At 41.3% G+C, this 15856-nt stretch overlaps 1 protein-coding gene across 5 annotated transcripts in view; it reads left to right on the top strand.

The window, feature by feature from the left end:
- The window catches only part of Slc22a27 (solute carrier family 22, member 27), a 102130-nt gene that overhangs the window by 25495 nt on the left and 60779 nt on the right, over window positions 1-15856 (top strand). For 4 of the 5 annotated variants that reach the window (NM_001361980.1, NM_134256.1, XM_017318076.2 and 1 more), the window contains 2 exons: window positions 14212-14654; window positions 15062-15165. In NM_001361980.1, the coding sequence (NP_001348909.1) occupies window positions 14253-14654; window positions 15062-15165 (506 nt within the window). In that variant the 5' untranslated portion in view covers window positions 14212-14252. The remainder of the gene's footprint in view (window positions 1-14211; window positions 14655-15061; window positions 15166-15856) is intronic. The other variant, XM_006526728.2, reaches the window with a different exon arrangement.

The raw sequence follows: 15856 nt of genomic DNA, 5'->3' as shown, positions 1-15856 counted from the left end.
TATGAAAATGCCAGGGGATATCTAGGGCCTTAGATAAAATTTGAGAAACTTGGAAAGTAAATTTGGGACCATTATCTGATTGGAGAGAAGCTGGGACACCAAACCAGGGGATTGATCTCTTGGAGGAGGAGATCAGGGATTATCTGAGCCCTTTTATTAGTTGTGAGAAATGCCTCTATCCACCCAGAGAAGGTTTCTACCAAAACCAAGTGGTACTTGGCACATCTGACAGTGGGCATGTAGGTAAAGTCAAGTTGCCAGTCAGTTCCAGGAAGGGAACCTCTAGCCTGATGGGTTGGAAAAGGGTGCTATGATACCCTGAGTTGGAGTCTGATATCAGACAGATTTTGCAAGAAACGGTGATAGATTTTAAAAAGCTTAGGTCCTCAGAAGTAGGCTGTAGGTAGGTCTTGAAAAAAGAAGACAATGCTTGGCTATTAGGAAGAAAGAGTTGGTGAAGGTAGGACAGAGTTTGGTGGGTGTCAAGGGGTGAAGTGGATATGTAGGTTGTAGTATAAGAATGTCCTGGGGTGGATGAGACAAGTCTAGTCACCTAAGGGCCACAGCTATAGTTTCCTTGTCAGCTTGGTTGTTTCCCTTGGAGACAATAGAGTCATCCATCTGGTGGGATCTACAGTGAACAATCCCAATAGCTGTGGGGAGATGGGAGGCCTTTAGCATGGCCATAATTTGGTTTGCATTAGTTACTGATCCTACTTTTGTGGTAAGTAAACCATGTTCCTTCCAGATAGCAGCATGGGACAGGAGGATATGAAAAGCATATTTGGAATCTGTGTTGATGTTGAAGGATTTTCCCTGTTCCAGTTTAAACGCACGAATAAGTGCTATTAGTTCAGCTTGTTGATTGGTGTTATAAGCAGAAAGGGCCCTTGCCTCCACCACCTTGGTTTCTGATACTATGGCATAGGCAGCTCTTCTGGCCACTTCATGTAAAAAGGAGCTGCCATCTGTATACCAGGTAAAGATGTCCTGAGGCAATGTGCCCTCCTGTATGTGTAAGTTTCAGTACAGGAGTGAGATAGGGAGTGGTCAGTATTTGGTCAAGGAAGAAGATTGGAAATATTAAGAGGTGGCCATGATTGGAAGGTGAGTGTGGGGTCTTCTATTAGAGCTACCCGAAGAGAAAGAACCCTGGAGGGAGATATAGTCTATAAGCCTTTATACATTAGGAGCTGTGACAAGTTATAAGAAGACACTTATAGGTGACCCAAAGCTTAGTTTTGTTGACTCTCAAATAAGGAGTTCAGTGGCTGCTAAGGTGCAACGCACACTCCGTTAAAGTCTTCTTGGCAGAGGCCTGGAATAGCTAACGAGGCAAAGAGTTTCACAGAGAGACAACCGGCCACCTTCCAGGTCAGAGCATAGCTGTCCGCCCGGCCCGAGAGGCTTCTGCCTCAGCTTCCGCGGGAGCCACCTTGGTTCTGGGACTCTGCGGAGGGCAGGCTGCACGGGTGAGGGTGTGGGATACAGAGGCCAGCAGTTTCTGGGACAGGCAAGAGCCACAGACCTTCTGAGGCGGCGCCATTTTCGGGTCCAAAAACCGGCCACCTTCCAGGTCAGAGCACAGCTGTCCGTCCAGCCTGAGAGGCTTCTGCCTCAGCTTCCGCGGGAGCCACCTTGGTTCCAGGACTCCGCGGAAAGTAATGTACACAGGTGAGAGTGTGGACTACTGAAACAACAGCTTCTGTGACAGGCCAAAGCAACACAGCTTCTGGGCAAGATCCAGTTTTGGGCCTTCATTTTCGGCCGGGAGGAGATCCAAACACCAGATAACTGTGCATCCTTTCCTGAAAGAGGAGAGCTTGCCTGCAGAGACTGCTCTGACCACTGAAACTCAGAGGAGAGAGCTAGTCTCCCACGTCTGCTGATAGACGTGGGAGACTAGCAAAATCACCTGACGAACAATCTCTAAACAGAGAAAACTATAACAACTAACTCCAGAGATTGCCAGATGGCAAAAGGTAAACGTAAGAATCCTACTAACAGAAACCAGGACCATTCACCATCATCAGAACCCAGCACGCCCACTTCACCCAGTCCAGGGCACCCCAACACACCTGAAAAGATAGACCTAGATTTAAAAGCATATCTCATGATGATGGTAGAGGACATCAAGAAGGACTTTAATAACTCACTTAAAGAAATACAGGAGAACACTGCTAAAGAGTTACAAGTTCTTATAGAAAAACAGGAAAACACAACCAAACAGGTGATGGAAATGAACAAAACCATACTAGACCTAAAAAGGGAAGTAGACACAATAAAGAAAACCCAAAGTGAGGCAACGCTGGAGATAGAAACCCTAGGAAAGAAATCTGGAAACATAGATGCCAGTATCAGCAACAGAATACAAGAGATGGAAGAGAGAATCTCACATGCAGAGGATTCCATAGAGAACATCGGCACAAAAATCAAAGAGAATACAAAATCCAAAAAAATCCTAACTCAAAACATCCAGGAAATCCAGGACACAATGAGAAGACCAAACCTACGCATAATAGGAGTGGATGAGAATGAAGATTTTCAACTCAAAGGACCAGCAAACATCTTCAACAAAATTATTGAAGAAAACTTCCCAAATCTAAAGAAAGAGATGCCCATGAACATACAAGAAGCCTACAGAACTCCAAATAGACTGGACCAGAAAAGAAATTCCTCCCGACACATAATAATCAGAACAACAAATGCACTAAATAAAGATAGAATACTAAAAGCAGTAAGGGAAAAAGGTCAAGTAACATATAAAGGCAAACCTATCAGAATTACACCAGATTTTTCACCAGAGACTATGAAAGCCAGAAGAGCATGGACAGATGTTATACAGACAATAACAGAACACAAACTCCAGCCCATGCTACTATACCCAGCTAAACTGTAAATTACCATAGATGGAAAAACCAAAGTATTCCATGACAAAACTAAATTCACACATTATCTCTCCACGAATCCAGCCCTTCAAAAGATAATAACAGAAAAAAAAAAAAAAAACAATACAAGGACGGGAACCACGCCCTAGAAAAAACAAGAAGGTAATCCCTCAACAAACCTAAAAGAAGACAGCCACAAGAACAGAATGCCAACTTTAACAACAAAAATAACAGGAAGCAACAATTACTTTTCCTTAATATCTCTTAATATCAATGGAATTAACTCCCCAATAAAAAGACATAGACTAACAAACTGGCTACACAAACAAGACCTAACATTTTGCTGCTTACAGGAAACTCATCTCAGAGAAAAAGATAGACACTACCTCAGAATGAAAGGCTGGAAAACAATTTCCCAAGCAAATGGTATGAAGAAACAAGCTGAAGTAGCCATTCTAATGTCTAATAAAATCGACTTCCAACCCAAAATAATCAAAAAAAAACAAGGAGGGGCACTTTATACTCATCAAAGGTAAAATCCTCCAAGAGGAACTCTCAATTCTGAATATCTATGCTCCAAATACAAGGGCAGCCACATTCATTAAAGAAACTTTAGTAAAGCTCAAAGCACACATTGCACCTCACACAATAATAGTGGGAGACATCAACACACCACTTTCACCAGTGGACAGATCATGGAAACAGAAACTAAACAGGGACACAGTGAAACTAACAGAAGTGATGAAACAAATGGACTTAACAGATATCTACAGAACATTTTATCCTAAAACAAAAGGATATACCTTCTTCTCAGCACCTCATGGTACCCTCTCCAAAATTGACCAAATAATTGGTCACAACACAAGCCTCAACATATAAAAAATATTGAAATTGTCCCATGCATCCTATCAGATCACCATGGACTAAGGCTGATGTTCAATAACAAAATAAATAATAAAAAGCCAAAATTCATGAGGAAACTGAACAACACTCTTCTCAATGATACCTTGGTCAAGGAAGGAAAAAGAAGGAAATTAAAAACTTTTTGGAGTTTAATGAAAATGAAGCCACAACATACCCAAACTTATGGGACACAATGAAAACATTTCTAAGAGGGAAACTCATAGCTCTGAGTGCCTCCAAAAAGAAACTAGAGAGAGCACACATTAGCAGCTTGACAACACACCTAAAAGCTCTAGAACAAAAGAAAGCAAATTCACCCAAGAGGAGTAGAAGGCAGGAAATAATCAAACTCAGGGGCGAAATCAACCAAGTGGAAACAAGAAGAATTATTCAAAGAATCAACCAATCAAGGAGCTGGTTCTTGGAGAAAATCAACAAGATAGATAAACCCTTAGCCAGACTCACTAAAGGGCACAGGGAAAGCATCCTAATTAACAAAATCAGAAATGAAAAGGGAAACATAACAACAGATCCTGAAGAAATCCAAAACACCATCAGATCCTTCTACAAAAGGCTATACTCAACAAAACTGGAAAACCTGGATGAAATGGACAAGTTTCTAGACAGATACCAGGTACCAAAGCTAAATCAAGATCAGGTTAATGATCTAAACAGTCCTATATCCCCTAAAGAAATAGAAGCAGTCATTAATAGTCTCCCAACCAAAAAAAGCCCAGGACCAGATGGGTTTAGTGCAGAGTTCTACCAGACCTTCAAAGAAGACCTAATTCCAGTTCTTCACAAACTATTCCACAAAATAGAAACAAAAGGTACTCTACCCAACTCATTCTATGAACCTACAATTACTCTGATACCTAAACCACAAAAAGACCCAACAAAGATAGAGAACTTAAGACCAACTTCCCTTATGAATATCGATGCAAAAATCCTCAATAAAGTTCTTGCTGACCGAATCCAAGAACACATCAAAACAATCATCCATCCTGACCAAGTAGGTTTCATCCCAGGGATGCAGGGATGGTTCAATATACAGAAATCCATCACCGTAATCCAGTATATAAACAAACTCAAAGAAAAAAAAAGACATGATCATCTCGTTAGATGCTGAGAAAGCATTTGACAAAATCCAACACCCATTCATGATAAAAGTCTTGGAAAGATCAGGAATTAAAGGTCCATTCCTGAACATGATAAAAACAATCTACAGCAAACCAATACCCAACATCAAAGTAAATGGTGAGAACCTGGAAGCAATCCCACTAAAATTAGGGACTAGACAAGGCTGTCCACTCTCGCCCTACCTATTCAACATTGTACTTGAAGTCCTAGCTAGAGCAATTAGACAACAAAAGGAGATCAAGGGGATACAAATTGGAAAGGAAGAAGTTAAAATATCACTTTTTGCAGATATGATAGTATATATAAGTGACCCTAAAAATTCCACCAGAGAACTCCTAAGCCTGATAAACATCTTCAATGAAGTAGCCAGATATAAAATTAACTCAAACAAGTCAATGGCCTTTCTCTACACAAAAGATAAACAGGCTGAGAAAGAAATTAGGGAAACAACACCCTTCTCAATAGTCACAAATAATATAAAATACCTTGGCATGACTCTAACTAAGGAAGTGAAAGATATGTATGATAAGAACTTCAACTCTCTAAAGAAAGAAATTAAAGACGATCTCAGAAGATGGAAAGATCTCCCATGCTCATGGATTGGCAGGATCAACATTGTAACAATGGCTATCTTGCCAAAAGCAATCTACAGATTCAATGCATTCCCCATCAAAAATTCCAACTCAATTCTTCAACGAATTAGAAAGGGCAATCGGCAGATTCATCTGGAATAACAAAAAACCTAGGATAGCAAAACCTCTTCTCAAGGATAAAAGAACCTCTGGGGGAATCACCATGCCAGACCTAAAATTGTACTGCAGAGCAATTGTGATAAAAACTGCATGGTACTGGTATAGTGACAGACAAATAGACCAATGGAACAGAATTGAAGACCCAGAGATGAACCCACACACCTATGGTCACTTGATCTTTGACAAGGGAGCTAAAACCATCCAGTGGAAAAAAGACAGCATTTTCAACAAATGGTGCTGGCACAACTGGCAGTTATCATGTAGAAGAATGCGAATTGATCCATTTCTAGCTCCTTGTACTAAGGTCAAATCTAAGTGGATTAAGGAACTCCACATAAAACAAGAGACACTGAAACTTATAGAGAAGAAAGTAGGGAAAAGCCTCGAAGATATGGGTATAGGGGAAAAATTCCTGAATAGAAGAGCAATGGCTTGTGCTGTAAGATCGAGAATCAATAAATGGGACCTTATAAAATTGCAAAGCTTCTGCAAAGCAAAAGACACCGTCAATAAGACAAAAAGGCCACCAACAGATTGGGAAAGGATCTTTAACTATCCCAAATCGGATAGGGGACTAATATCCAATATATATAAAAAACTCAAGAAGGTAGACTCCAGAAAATCAAATAACCCCATTAAAAAATGGGGCTCAGAGCTGAACAAAGAATTCTCACCTGAGGAATACCGAATGGCTGAGAAGCACCTGAAAAAATGTTCAACATCCTTAATCATCAGGGAAATGCAAATCAAAACAACCCTGAGATTCCACTTCACTCCAGTCAGAATGGCTAAGATCAAAAACTCAGGTGACAGCAGATGCTGGCGAGGATGTGGAGAAAGGGGAATACTCCTCCATTGTTGGTGGGATTGCAAGCTTCTACAACCACTCTGGAAATCAGTTTGGCGGTTCCTCAGAAAATTGGACATAGTACTAACGGAGGATCCAGCAATACCTCTCCTGGGCATATATCCAGAAGATATCCCAACCGGTAAGAAGGACACATGCTCCACTATGTTCATAGCAGCCTTATTTATAATAGCCAGAAGCTGGAAAGAACCCAGATGCCCCTCAACAGAGGAATGGATACAGAAAATGTGGTGCATCTACACAATGGAATACTACTCCGCTATTTAAAAAATGAATTTATGAAATTCCTAGGCAAATGGATGGACCTGGAGGGCATCATCCTGAGTGAGGTAACCCAATAACAAAGGAACTCACACAATATGTACTCACTGATAAGTTGATATTAGCCCAGAAATTAGGATACCCAAGATATAAGATACAACTTGTTGCTAAATGCATGAAATTCAAGAAGAAGGAAGACCAAAGTGTGGACACTTTACCCCTTCCTAGAAATGGGAACAAAACACCCATGGAAGGAGCTACAGAGACAAAATTTGGAGCTGTGACAAAAAGATGGACCATCTAGTGATTGCCATGTGCAGGGATCCATCCCATAATCAGCTTCCAAACGCTGACACCATTGCACACACTAGCAAAATTTTGCTGAAAGGACCCAGATATAGCTCTCTCTTGTGAGACTATGCCGGGGCCTAGCAAATACTTAAGTGGATGATCACAGTCAGCTATTGGATGGGTCACATGGCCCCCAATGGAGGAGCTAGAGATGTTACCCAAGGAGCTAAATGGAACTGCAACCCTATAGGTGGAACAACAATATGAACTAACCAGTACCCCGGAGCTCTTGTCTCTAGCTGCATATGCATCTAAAGATGGCCTAGTTGGCCATCACTGCAAAGAGAGGCCCATTGGACTTGCCAACTTTAGATGCCCCAGTACAGGGGAACGCCAGGGCCAAAAAGTGGGAGTGGATGGGTAGGGGATTGGGGGGGGTGATATGGGGGACCTTTGGGATAGCATTGAAAATGTAAAAGAGGAAAATACCTAATTTAAAAAATTAAAAAAAAAGAGTTTCACAGAAACTCACCTCCTGGAGTTTTGGCATTCTCATTAACCCATATACTCATACCCTTTCCTGAGTTAGACTGGTATATGGATCCACGTGCTCTCTTTTAGTATTATCTTATTATAAGTGCCTTTTAAAATTGAATTCTGACACAGATAAGACTTCAACAGTGTTCCGATGTCCTAGAAAATCTTTGAGCTGACCATGGGCTTGGAATTCAATGTTGCCTATGCAGTGACATTCAAAATTGCCTCTGGTATTACACTATCACTTAGAATAAAAGCCTAGTTGCTCCCATATACAGGAATTTACAATGGTTTAGGAAGTAGATCGGGCTGTGGTTTTAGAGTATTGCATTATTCATGAGATGGTTAGCTAGAGCAGAACTCCCTAATTAGAGCCATGACTTGGGTGTGAAAGCCCTTGCCCTAGGATTGTAAAGACCTCACACCTGGCTTCTAAGACTATAGCTGACTTAGACAGGGCTGACTTTGTCTCAGTTGTTTTATTGCCCAGTTCCTGCCATTTTTTGTGTTTACATTCCTCTGTTTTGTGTAAGAGTCATTAAGCATCCGGTAACCTCATTTGTACCTTGCTGATGTGTCACCTAACTTCCCTATTTTCTTCTGTATAAAAAGTTTGATGCTCAATTTGACAAATTACATTCAGATTCTACACAATCTCACGTATTGGTTTGTCATTTGCCAACTCCTTGCCCATCTGCACCCAGAGACCCCTTCCATGCAGACAAAGGGACCCAGAGGGTCTGGGGTACTAAGGTCCAGATACAATGTGCCCATCCCTGGATGTTTAGATCATTTTTTGACAAATATGTTACAGGTGCAAAAGAGGGTTCCAGTTGGTGACCTAAGACTCCAAGGGAAAATCTCTCTTTTTCAGTGACATAAAAGGAAAAAGGATGAGGCAGATCATGGAGTTGTAAGGCTGGGGCCATAAGAAGAGCCTGTTGGAACCTTTGAATGGCCTTGGTAACAGGTTTGAGAAAAGGTTTGCTGCTTCATATAAAAGGCAGGAAAGGAGGGAAAAGGAAGGAACCCAGGAAGGAAAAAACTAATTATTCCTAGGAATGATAAAATCTCTTCTTTTGTAGAAGGAACAGTTAGAGACCAAATCAGATATTTTCTATATAAGGTAATAGCTTTGTGGGTTGGGGTAATTGTTAGTCCCACATACATAACCTGAGGAGTGGAGAGTTGGACTTTAGAAGGTGAGATCCTGTAACCTGGACTACAAAGGAAATTTAGAAGAGCAGAGTTGTCAGCTTGGCTAATATCTAGAGAAGGGTTGTAGAGAAGGATATCATCTAAGTAAAGCACAGTCTTAGATTTAGGGAGAGATAGAGTAAGTCAGAAGCTGGGGCCTGGTCAAATAAGTGGGGGCTGTCCCTGAATTCCTGAGGTAGAACAGTCCAGGTAAGTTGGGTAGAGAAGTGGGTTTCAGGATCTGTCCAGGTAAAGGTTAATTTGTTCTGTGACTGGGCATCTAGAGGAATAGAGAAAAATATATCCTTGAGATCCATGACTGAGAAATGGGAAGTCCCTGAGGGTATAGTGAAAAGAAAAGTATAGGGTTACACCACAACAGGATAGAGGGGAACCACTGCAGAATTAATGTGCCTGAGGTCTTGAACCAGGTGATAGGTACCATTAGGTTTCTTAACTGCTATTATAGGGATGTTAAAGGAGGGGAAGATGTGGGACAAATGAGTTTTTTCCTTAAGGTCAGAAATGATAGGCTTAAGTCCCCTGAGGATCTGGAGAGAGAGGAGGTGGGGTATTGAGCTTAGGTGATGTACCTGCTAGAGTCCAATAACTGGATGACAACAGGAAAATGATGTTGAGCAACAGAGGGATGTCCCAAACTTCGGAGTCCACATGAGAAACTGGTAAAGGAAACAACATGTTAGTGCTATTAGGTTAACTGGCTAGAAGAAGGAGCAGAGTGACTGCTGTCAAGGTTGAGTTTAGGCGAATGGGGAAAGCAAAGGAAATAGAGTCTCCCAACTTAGCTAAAATATCCCTTCTCAATAAGGGGACAGGACATGTTGGCACTACCAAAAAGGAATGGGTGAGAGGTACACCCCTAAAAATGCAATTAAGTGGTGGGGTCTGGTGAGGAAGGTAAGACTGTCCTCCTACCTCGACAAAAGGAAAATGTGAGAGGAAGTGGGTTCCCAAAACTACCAAATAAGTGGCCTCAGTGAGCAAGAAGAAGGAGACTGGCTGTCCACATACCATGATGGCTACCTGAGTCTCCCTGCTAGTGATGGCCATGGTCAGGTTGACATAGCTTGGGCCTCTTCAGTCGTCCATAGTCAAGCCTAGGAGACCAGCTAGAGGGTTACCTGGGAGTGATGCCCCTCTCTCTTGCATGGCATGAAGGCAATTGACAGTACAATGTCCCTCCTAATGACACCTAGGATATGTCCCCCTTTGCTTGCAGAGGGTAGGGCAAGCCCTTGCCCAGTGACCTTGTTGACCACATCTATAGCAGGGTCCTGGTGGTCTCTGAGCCTTAGAAGACCTGAAGTCCAAGGCAATAGCTTGGACTGGTTGGGAAGCCTTTGCAAGCGTGTGACATTTTTGTTTGTGGGCTTTCTCATCTCTCTCATGGTACACCTTGAAGGCCAGCACAAAAACTTTTGCCTATGGAGTTAGGGCAGTTCTCCAACTGCCTAAGTTTAGCTTTTATGTTGGGGTAGCTCTGGGAATAAAAGTAGGTCATCATAAGTTGTTTACCTTCTGAGTCTTCAGAGTCCAGATTAGTGTATTATAATAAAGCCTTTGTAAGGCATTCTAAAAATTGGGATAGGTTTTCCTGTTTGTCCTGGATAACCTCTTGGAGTTTTTCAAAACTTACTGGTTTTAAGGCTGCCTCATAGAGACCAGCCAAAAGGCAGATTGTGAATCTATCTCTTGCTAAAATACCACCTATGGAATTATAATTCCATCAAGGATCTTTGTCCGGTACTGCCTCAGATCCGATTGGATATGTTTTATCTGTTTGAAGAATTTTGTCTGCATGTATTTTTGCCTGTTCCCAAACTTTCTAGCATTCATCAGGAAGTAAATTATTAGTAAGGATCATATGTATATCATGTAAGATCAAGGTATAAGATTGAGTAATGTATCTGGTGTCACACGAATTTTTGATCTTAGCCATTCTGACTTGTGTGAGGTGGAATCTCAGGGTTGTTTTGATTTGCATTTCCCTGATGATTAAGGATGTTGAACATTTTTCCAGGTGCTTCTCAGCCTTTCGGTATTCCTCAGTTGAGAATTCTTTGTTTAGCTCTGTACCCCATTTTTAAATAGGATTATTTGGGGCAAATACAGAAGTGGATGCTCACAGTCATCTATTGGATGGAACACAGGGCCCACAATGGAGGAGCTAGAGAAAGTTCCCAAGGAGCTAAAGGGGTCTGCAACCCTATAGGAAGAACAATATGAACTAACCAGTACCCCCCCAGAGCTTGTGTCTCTAGTTGCATATGTAGCAGAGGATGACCTAGTTGGCCATCAATGGGAGGAGAGGCCCTTGGTCTTGCAAAGATTATATGCCCCAGTACAGGGGAATGCCAGGGCCAGGAAGCTGGAGTGGGTGGGTTGGGGAGCAGGGCAGGGGGAGGGTATAGGGAAATTTTGGAGAGGAAACTAGGAAGGGGAATAGCATTTGAAATGTAAATGAAAAAAATCTAATAAAAAATTAAAAATAAAAAAAGAGATTGAGTAATATACTAGAACCCTTTAATAAAGGCAGAGGAGTCAGAGGTATAGAAATACAGTCTGATTTTTATTTGAGAAAGTTCACTCAGTGAGAATGGAACATGTACTCTGACAAGATCATCTACCCCAAACACTTCCCTCAGAGGAAGGCCCAATCCTGGATCAGGTGTTCCTGGAGAGGAACAACTTGGGGGTTTGGCTGTGGCCCTAGAGCGAGTAATAGGAGAGGTGAAGGTTAGTGCCAATGCAAGATGATTGGAGCAACCTGCAGCTGGCACACGGGGATGGGAGGGCTCTGGTAAGGTGGAGCTAGTAGGCGCTGGAGTATCCTGGTAAGAAGGAGAAACTGAGGTGGCAGTTTGGGTTTTCATATTTATTTATTTATTTATTTATTTATTTATTTATAAATTTAGATATTTAGATTTTTTTATATACATTTCAAATGATACCCCAAAAGTTCCCTGTACTCTCCCCCCACCCTGCTCCCCTACCCACCCAACTTCTTGGTTTTTGAAGGCGTGGAAACAGGTCTGAAACAGAAGGGAGGCGGCTTATTAGCTGTATCAAGGGTTGTTGGATTTGCTCAGAGTTCACGTGAACCAATCAAGCTGATATGATTGCTCACCATTTCTTCATCTGGATTATTGAACCAGATGCTTTTGATAATGCTCAGTTGCCTGAATCTCCTCCCAGCCTTTGACTAACATTCCAGCCTTCCTGGGTCCTGGCAATTTCAGCAATCTAGAAACTTGTGGAGTGGGGATTCTTGCCCCAAAGGTACCACTCTATTCCATCTTGAATCAGGCCTAGCTTTAATCTTCTTCTATCTTTGAGAACAAGATTTGGCTGCAATATTAGATTTTTCTAATGCTCTTTTTGTACTCAAACTGCATGCTCTGTATCTCTTTTTGCTTGCATTTTCACTTTAGAACTTTACAAGAATGATCAATAATAATCATGGTTAGCATACAGGCAATTCCAGTGGTCTGCTCTCAGGGACCCAGCAACAGCTTATGCCATCACCTGCCCATGCCACAAGTGTGCCAGGTATATCAGGTGTATCAGGTGTGCTGCAGATTAAACTACCACCAGCCACACTAGCTTGATCTCTCTGCATTCCCTCTCTCTGTTCTCCCTGTGTTATCCTCACTGCCCTCATGGCTCTCTCATTGCTGTCTGTCTGTCTGTCTGTCTGTCTGTCCATACATCTACTTATCTGCCTCTATCCCTTCCCCATGTCCTCACTCAACTGTCCTCTACCAATAATCCTATTATGCAAAAGATCTGTGGCTTGGCAAATGTTTTCAGGGGTCCACCATGGCTTGGCCTGACAGCACTATATTCCATAACAATTATAAAATAGATCAAAATTAGGCGGTCTTGAAATCTCCATCAATGAAGATAGTCTAAAACTTTTCAATTTACCTTCAGACAGATTTCTACGACAAGGGCAGGAGGCAGGAACCTTCTCTGCAAAATATCACAAGAATGGTCACTATCCCAGTTGCTAATATTGTTTCCATTGGAAACCTCTTGTGCTGAGACTTCATATTCTACATTGATGTCAGCATGAGTGTCTTCCAAGCTTAAATAGGAGGAGATATTATGCCCCAGTTGCAATGTTGAACCACTTTTCTAGTCCAAAGTGCCCAAGTTTTTAATATTTTTCCTAAAATTTGGTTAGTCATGCCTGTCATAGAAACATACCACACTCTGCTACCAATTTTTGGCTTAGTTAATTTTCTATCTCTGTGAGGAGACCCCATAACAAAGAAAACTTTTAATTTAGAGCTTGCTTACAGGGGAGAGCATAAGTCCACTTTAATCATAGAAAGGAGCCTGGCAACAGACTGGCAGGCAAAGCACTGGAGCATAGTTAAGTACTTACATCCGTATCTGCAAGACAGTGGCAAAGAGAGAAAATCTCATTAGGAATATAATCCTCAAATCCTACCCATGTGATGAATGTCCTCCACCAAAGTCACAAATTTTAATCTCTTCAACAATTCAATCTACTGAGAACCAAGCATTCAACATTCTTATTTGAAACAGCATGTGAACCATGCTTCATCTTAAATAATTTAACTTTAATTCTTTTTTTTTTTGGGGGGGGGGGTTTGAGACAGGGTTTCTCTGTGTAGCCCTGGCTATCCTAGAACTCACTTTGTAGACCAGGCTGGCCTCAGAAATCTGCCTGCTTCTGCCTACCAAAGTGCTGGATTAAAGGCATGTGCCACCATGCCCATCAACTTTAATTCTTTTTCTTAACTCTTTTAACCAAATTTAATACTCAACACAACACACTGTAAAAAATAAAATGGTGTACTTTGAATTCTTTTATTTTTTAGGTATTTTCTTTATTTACATTACAAATATTATCCCCTTTCCTAGTTTCCTCTCCAAAAATCCCCTATCCCTTACCTCCTCCCCATGCTCCCCAATCCAACCACACCCGATTCTTGGCCCTGGCATTCCCCTATACTGGGGCAAAGAATCTTTTTGAAGTCCTTTAAATTGCACATTCTGTATTGCATTAAATGTAATAGGTTAACTCTTTTATTATTTTCTGAGATTTAAAGACCAATGTCCATCGTTGACCATGGGAATTGTGTAAGCAAAATTCCTTTAAAATAAATCATTAAAAAATCCAATTGCAGAAATAAAATATTAGTAAAATGCTTACTGACTTTAAAATAATAGGCTCCATACCTAACATTTAGCTCACTAGAGGGTAATGCTACTCTGACAGCAATGCAGAAGGGACACATGAAGAACAGCTCAGGATCAACACTATTTAGGGTGCCTTTGTGAAACATAATTTTTTAATGCTTTGTACCAATATTTTTCACAGTAAAGTCTTTGTCTCCCTTTGGAAATAGTTATTCAGCCTCAATGTCCTTTCAAGAACTCCTGAATCAAGTTGGAAGCCTAGGAAGATTCCAGATCCTTCAGATAGTTTTTCTTTTACTCCTCAATGCCATTGTGGTACCTCATATTGCAATGGAGAACTTTACTGCAGCCATTCCCAATCATCGCTGCTGGGTCCCCATCCTTGACAATGACACTGCCTCTGATAATGGCAGTAGGATCCTGAGCCAAGATGACCTCCTGAGGATCTCCATCCCCCTGGATTCCAACCTGAGGCCAGAGAAGTGTCGTCGTTTTGCCCAACCACAGTGGCATCTTCTTCATTTGAATGGCACTTTCTCCAATGTGTCAGAGCCAGACACTGAGCCCTGTGTGGATGGTTGGGTGTATGACAGGAGCAACTTCCTTTCTACCATTGTGACTGAGGTAAGTCATCCCCACAACGAATTCATGATTGTGCTGTCCCAAGGGCACAATAGTAGATATTCTTTTAGCTCAGTCTTTGTGTTTTAGACAACATTAATTACTGTTATACTAAATGTGAAACAGTTCTCATTCTTCTAGTATTTTATTCTAAGGATGATGGCACATTATGGCCTATTTGAGAGAACTTTGTAGCATGGTTTACAAAACATTAACCTAAGATACAGAGAGTTTGATTAAGGTTATAGAGAAAGGTAATCTTAACTGATAGTAGAAATAATATTGTATGCAAAAGGAATGTTGAAGTGTAAGATAGGGCTATAGAGTAATATCAGGATTTATGGTGAAGGCTTAGAGCAAATGGCACTGAGTAGCTATAATCTCTGAGTTGGTCATTTCTTCTTTTCTAGTGGGACTTGGTATGTGAATCCCAGGCACTGAATTCTGTCACTAAATTTTCATTCATGATTGGCCTATTTATAGGGGGTATCATATGTGGCCATCTGTCAGACAGGTGAGTGTGTTTAAAATGCTCCTACCCACTCTACATGCACTTTTAGCAGCTGTCACTCATTAGACATGAAGTATTGGTTGTATATTATACTGTTCTAGTTCTGACACTGAACCAATAAAAGAAAAATCTATGAACAGTGTTCAAGAGGCAGAAAGCTCCCTTCCTCCAGGTCAAGGCACATGGTCCCTTCCTCTAGGACACTGAACTGAGTAGATGTGATGCCAAATGAAAATAATACAGTATTTTAGTTGCTTGATAACAACAAGCAGAATGCCTTTGGATGCCTGTGAAATATACAGCCAAGTGTGATTAGGGGTTGGTTGAAGGAGACAGTAGTCTGAGTCCAGCCATCTCAGGGATAACGTCTTCATCTTGCTGCCAGGGTCAAACTAAGTTCATGTTTCCAGGCCAGAAACCAACTTTTATCATGTTTGTCCAGATGTTTCTTGTTTGTCTGTTAACCAGTAAATTACAAATAATGTAAAAAGGGAAAATGCCTGTTATCTACACGAATATACCCAAGTCATAAATGTATATAACTGATAGCCTGTCATAGACCTAATTGACTACATGCCGTTTGTTCACTCATTTGTTCTCTAATCATTTTGAGTTATGTGCTAGATGTCCAGAATGGGGTATGATCTTCAAGGCTCTGAGTCAAGGACCTGGTAACCTAGATAAATCCCAACCA

This window comes from Mus musculus, chromosome 19 (assembly GCF_000001635.26).
Source record: "Mus musculus strain C57BL/6J chromosome 19, GRCm38.p6 C57BL/6J".
In the NCBI taxonomy this organism is placed as follows: Eukaryota; Metazoa; Chordata; class Mammalia; order Rodentia; family Muridae; genus Mus; species Mus musculus.
Note: the sequence above shows the minus strand (reverse complement) of the source record. Positions and strands in the feature narration are given on the sequence as shown.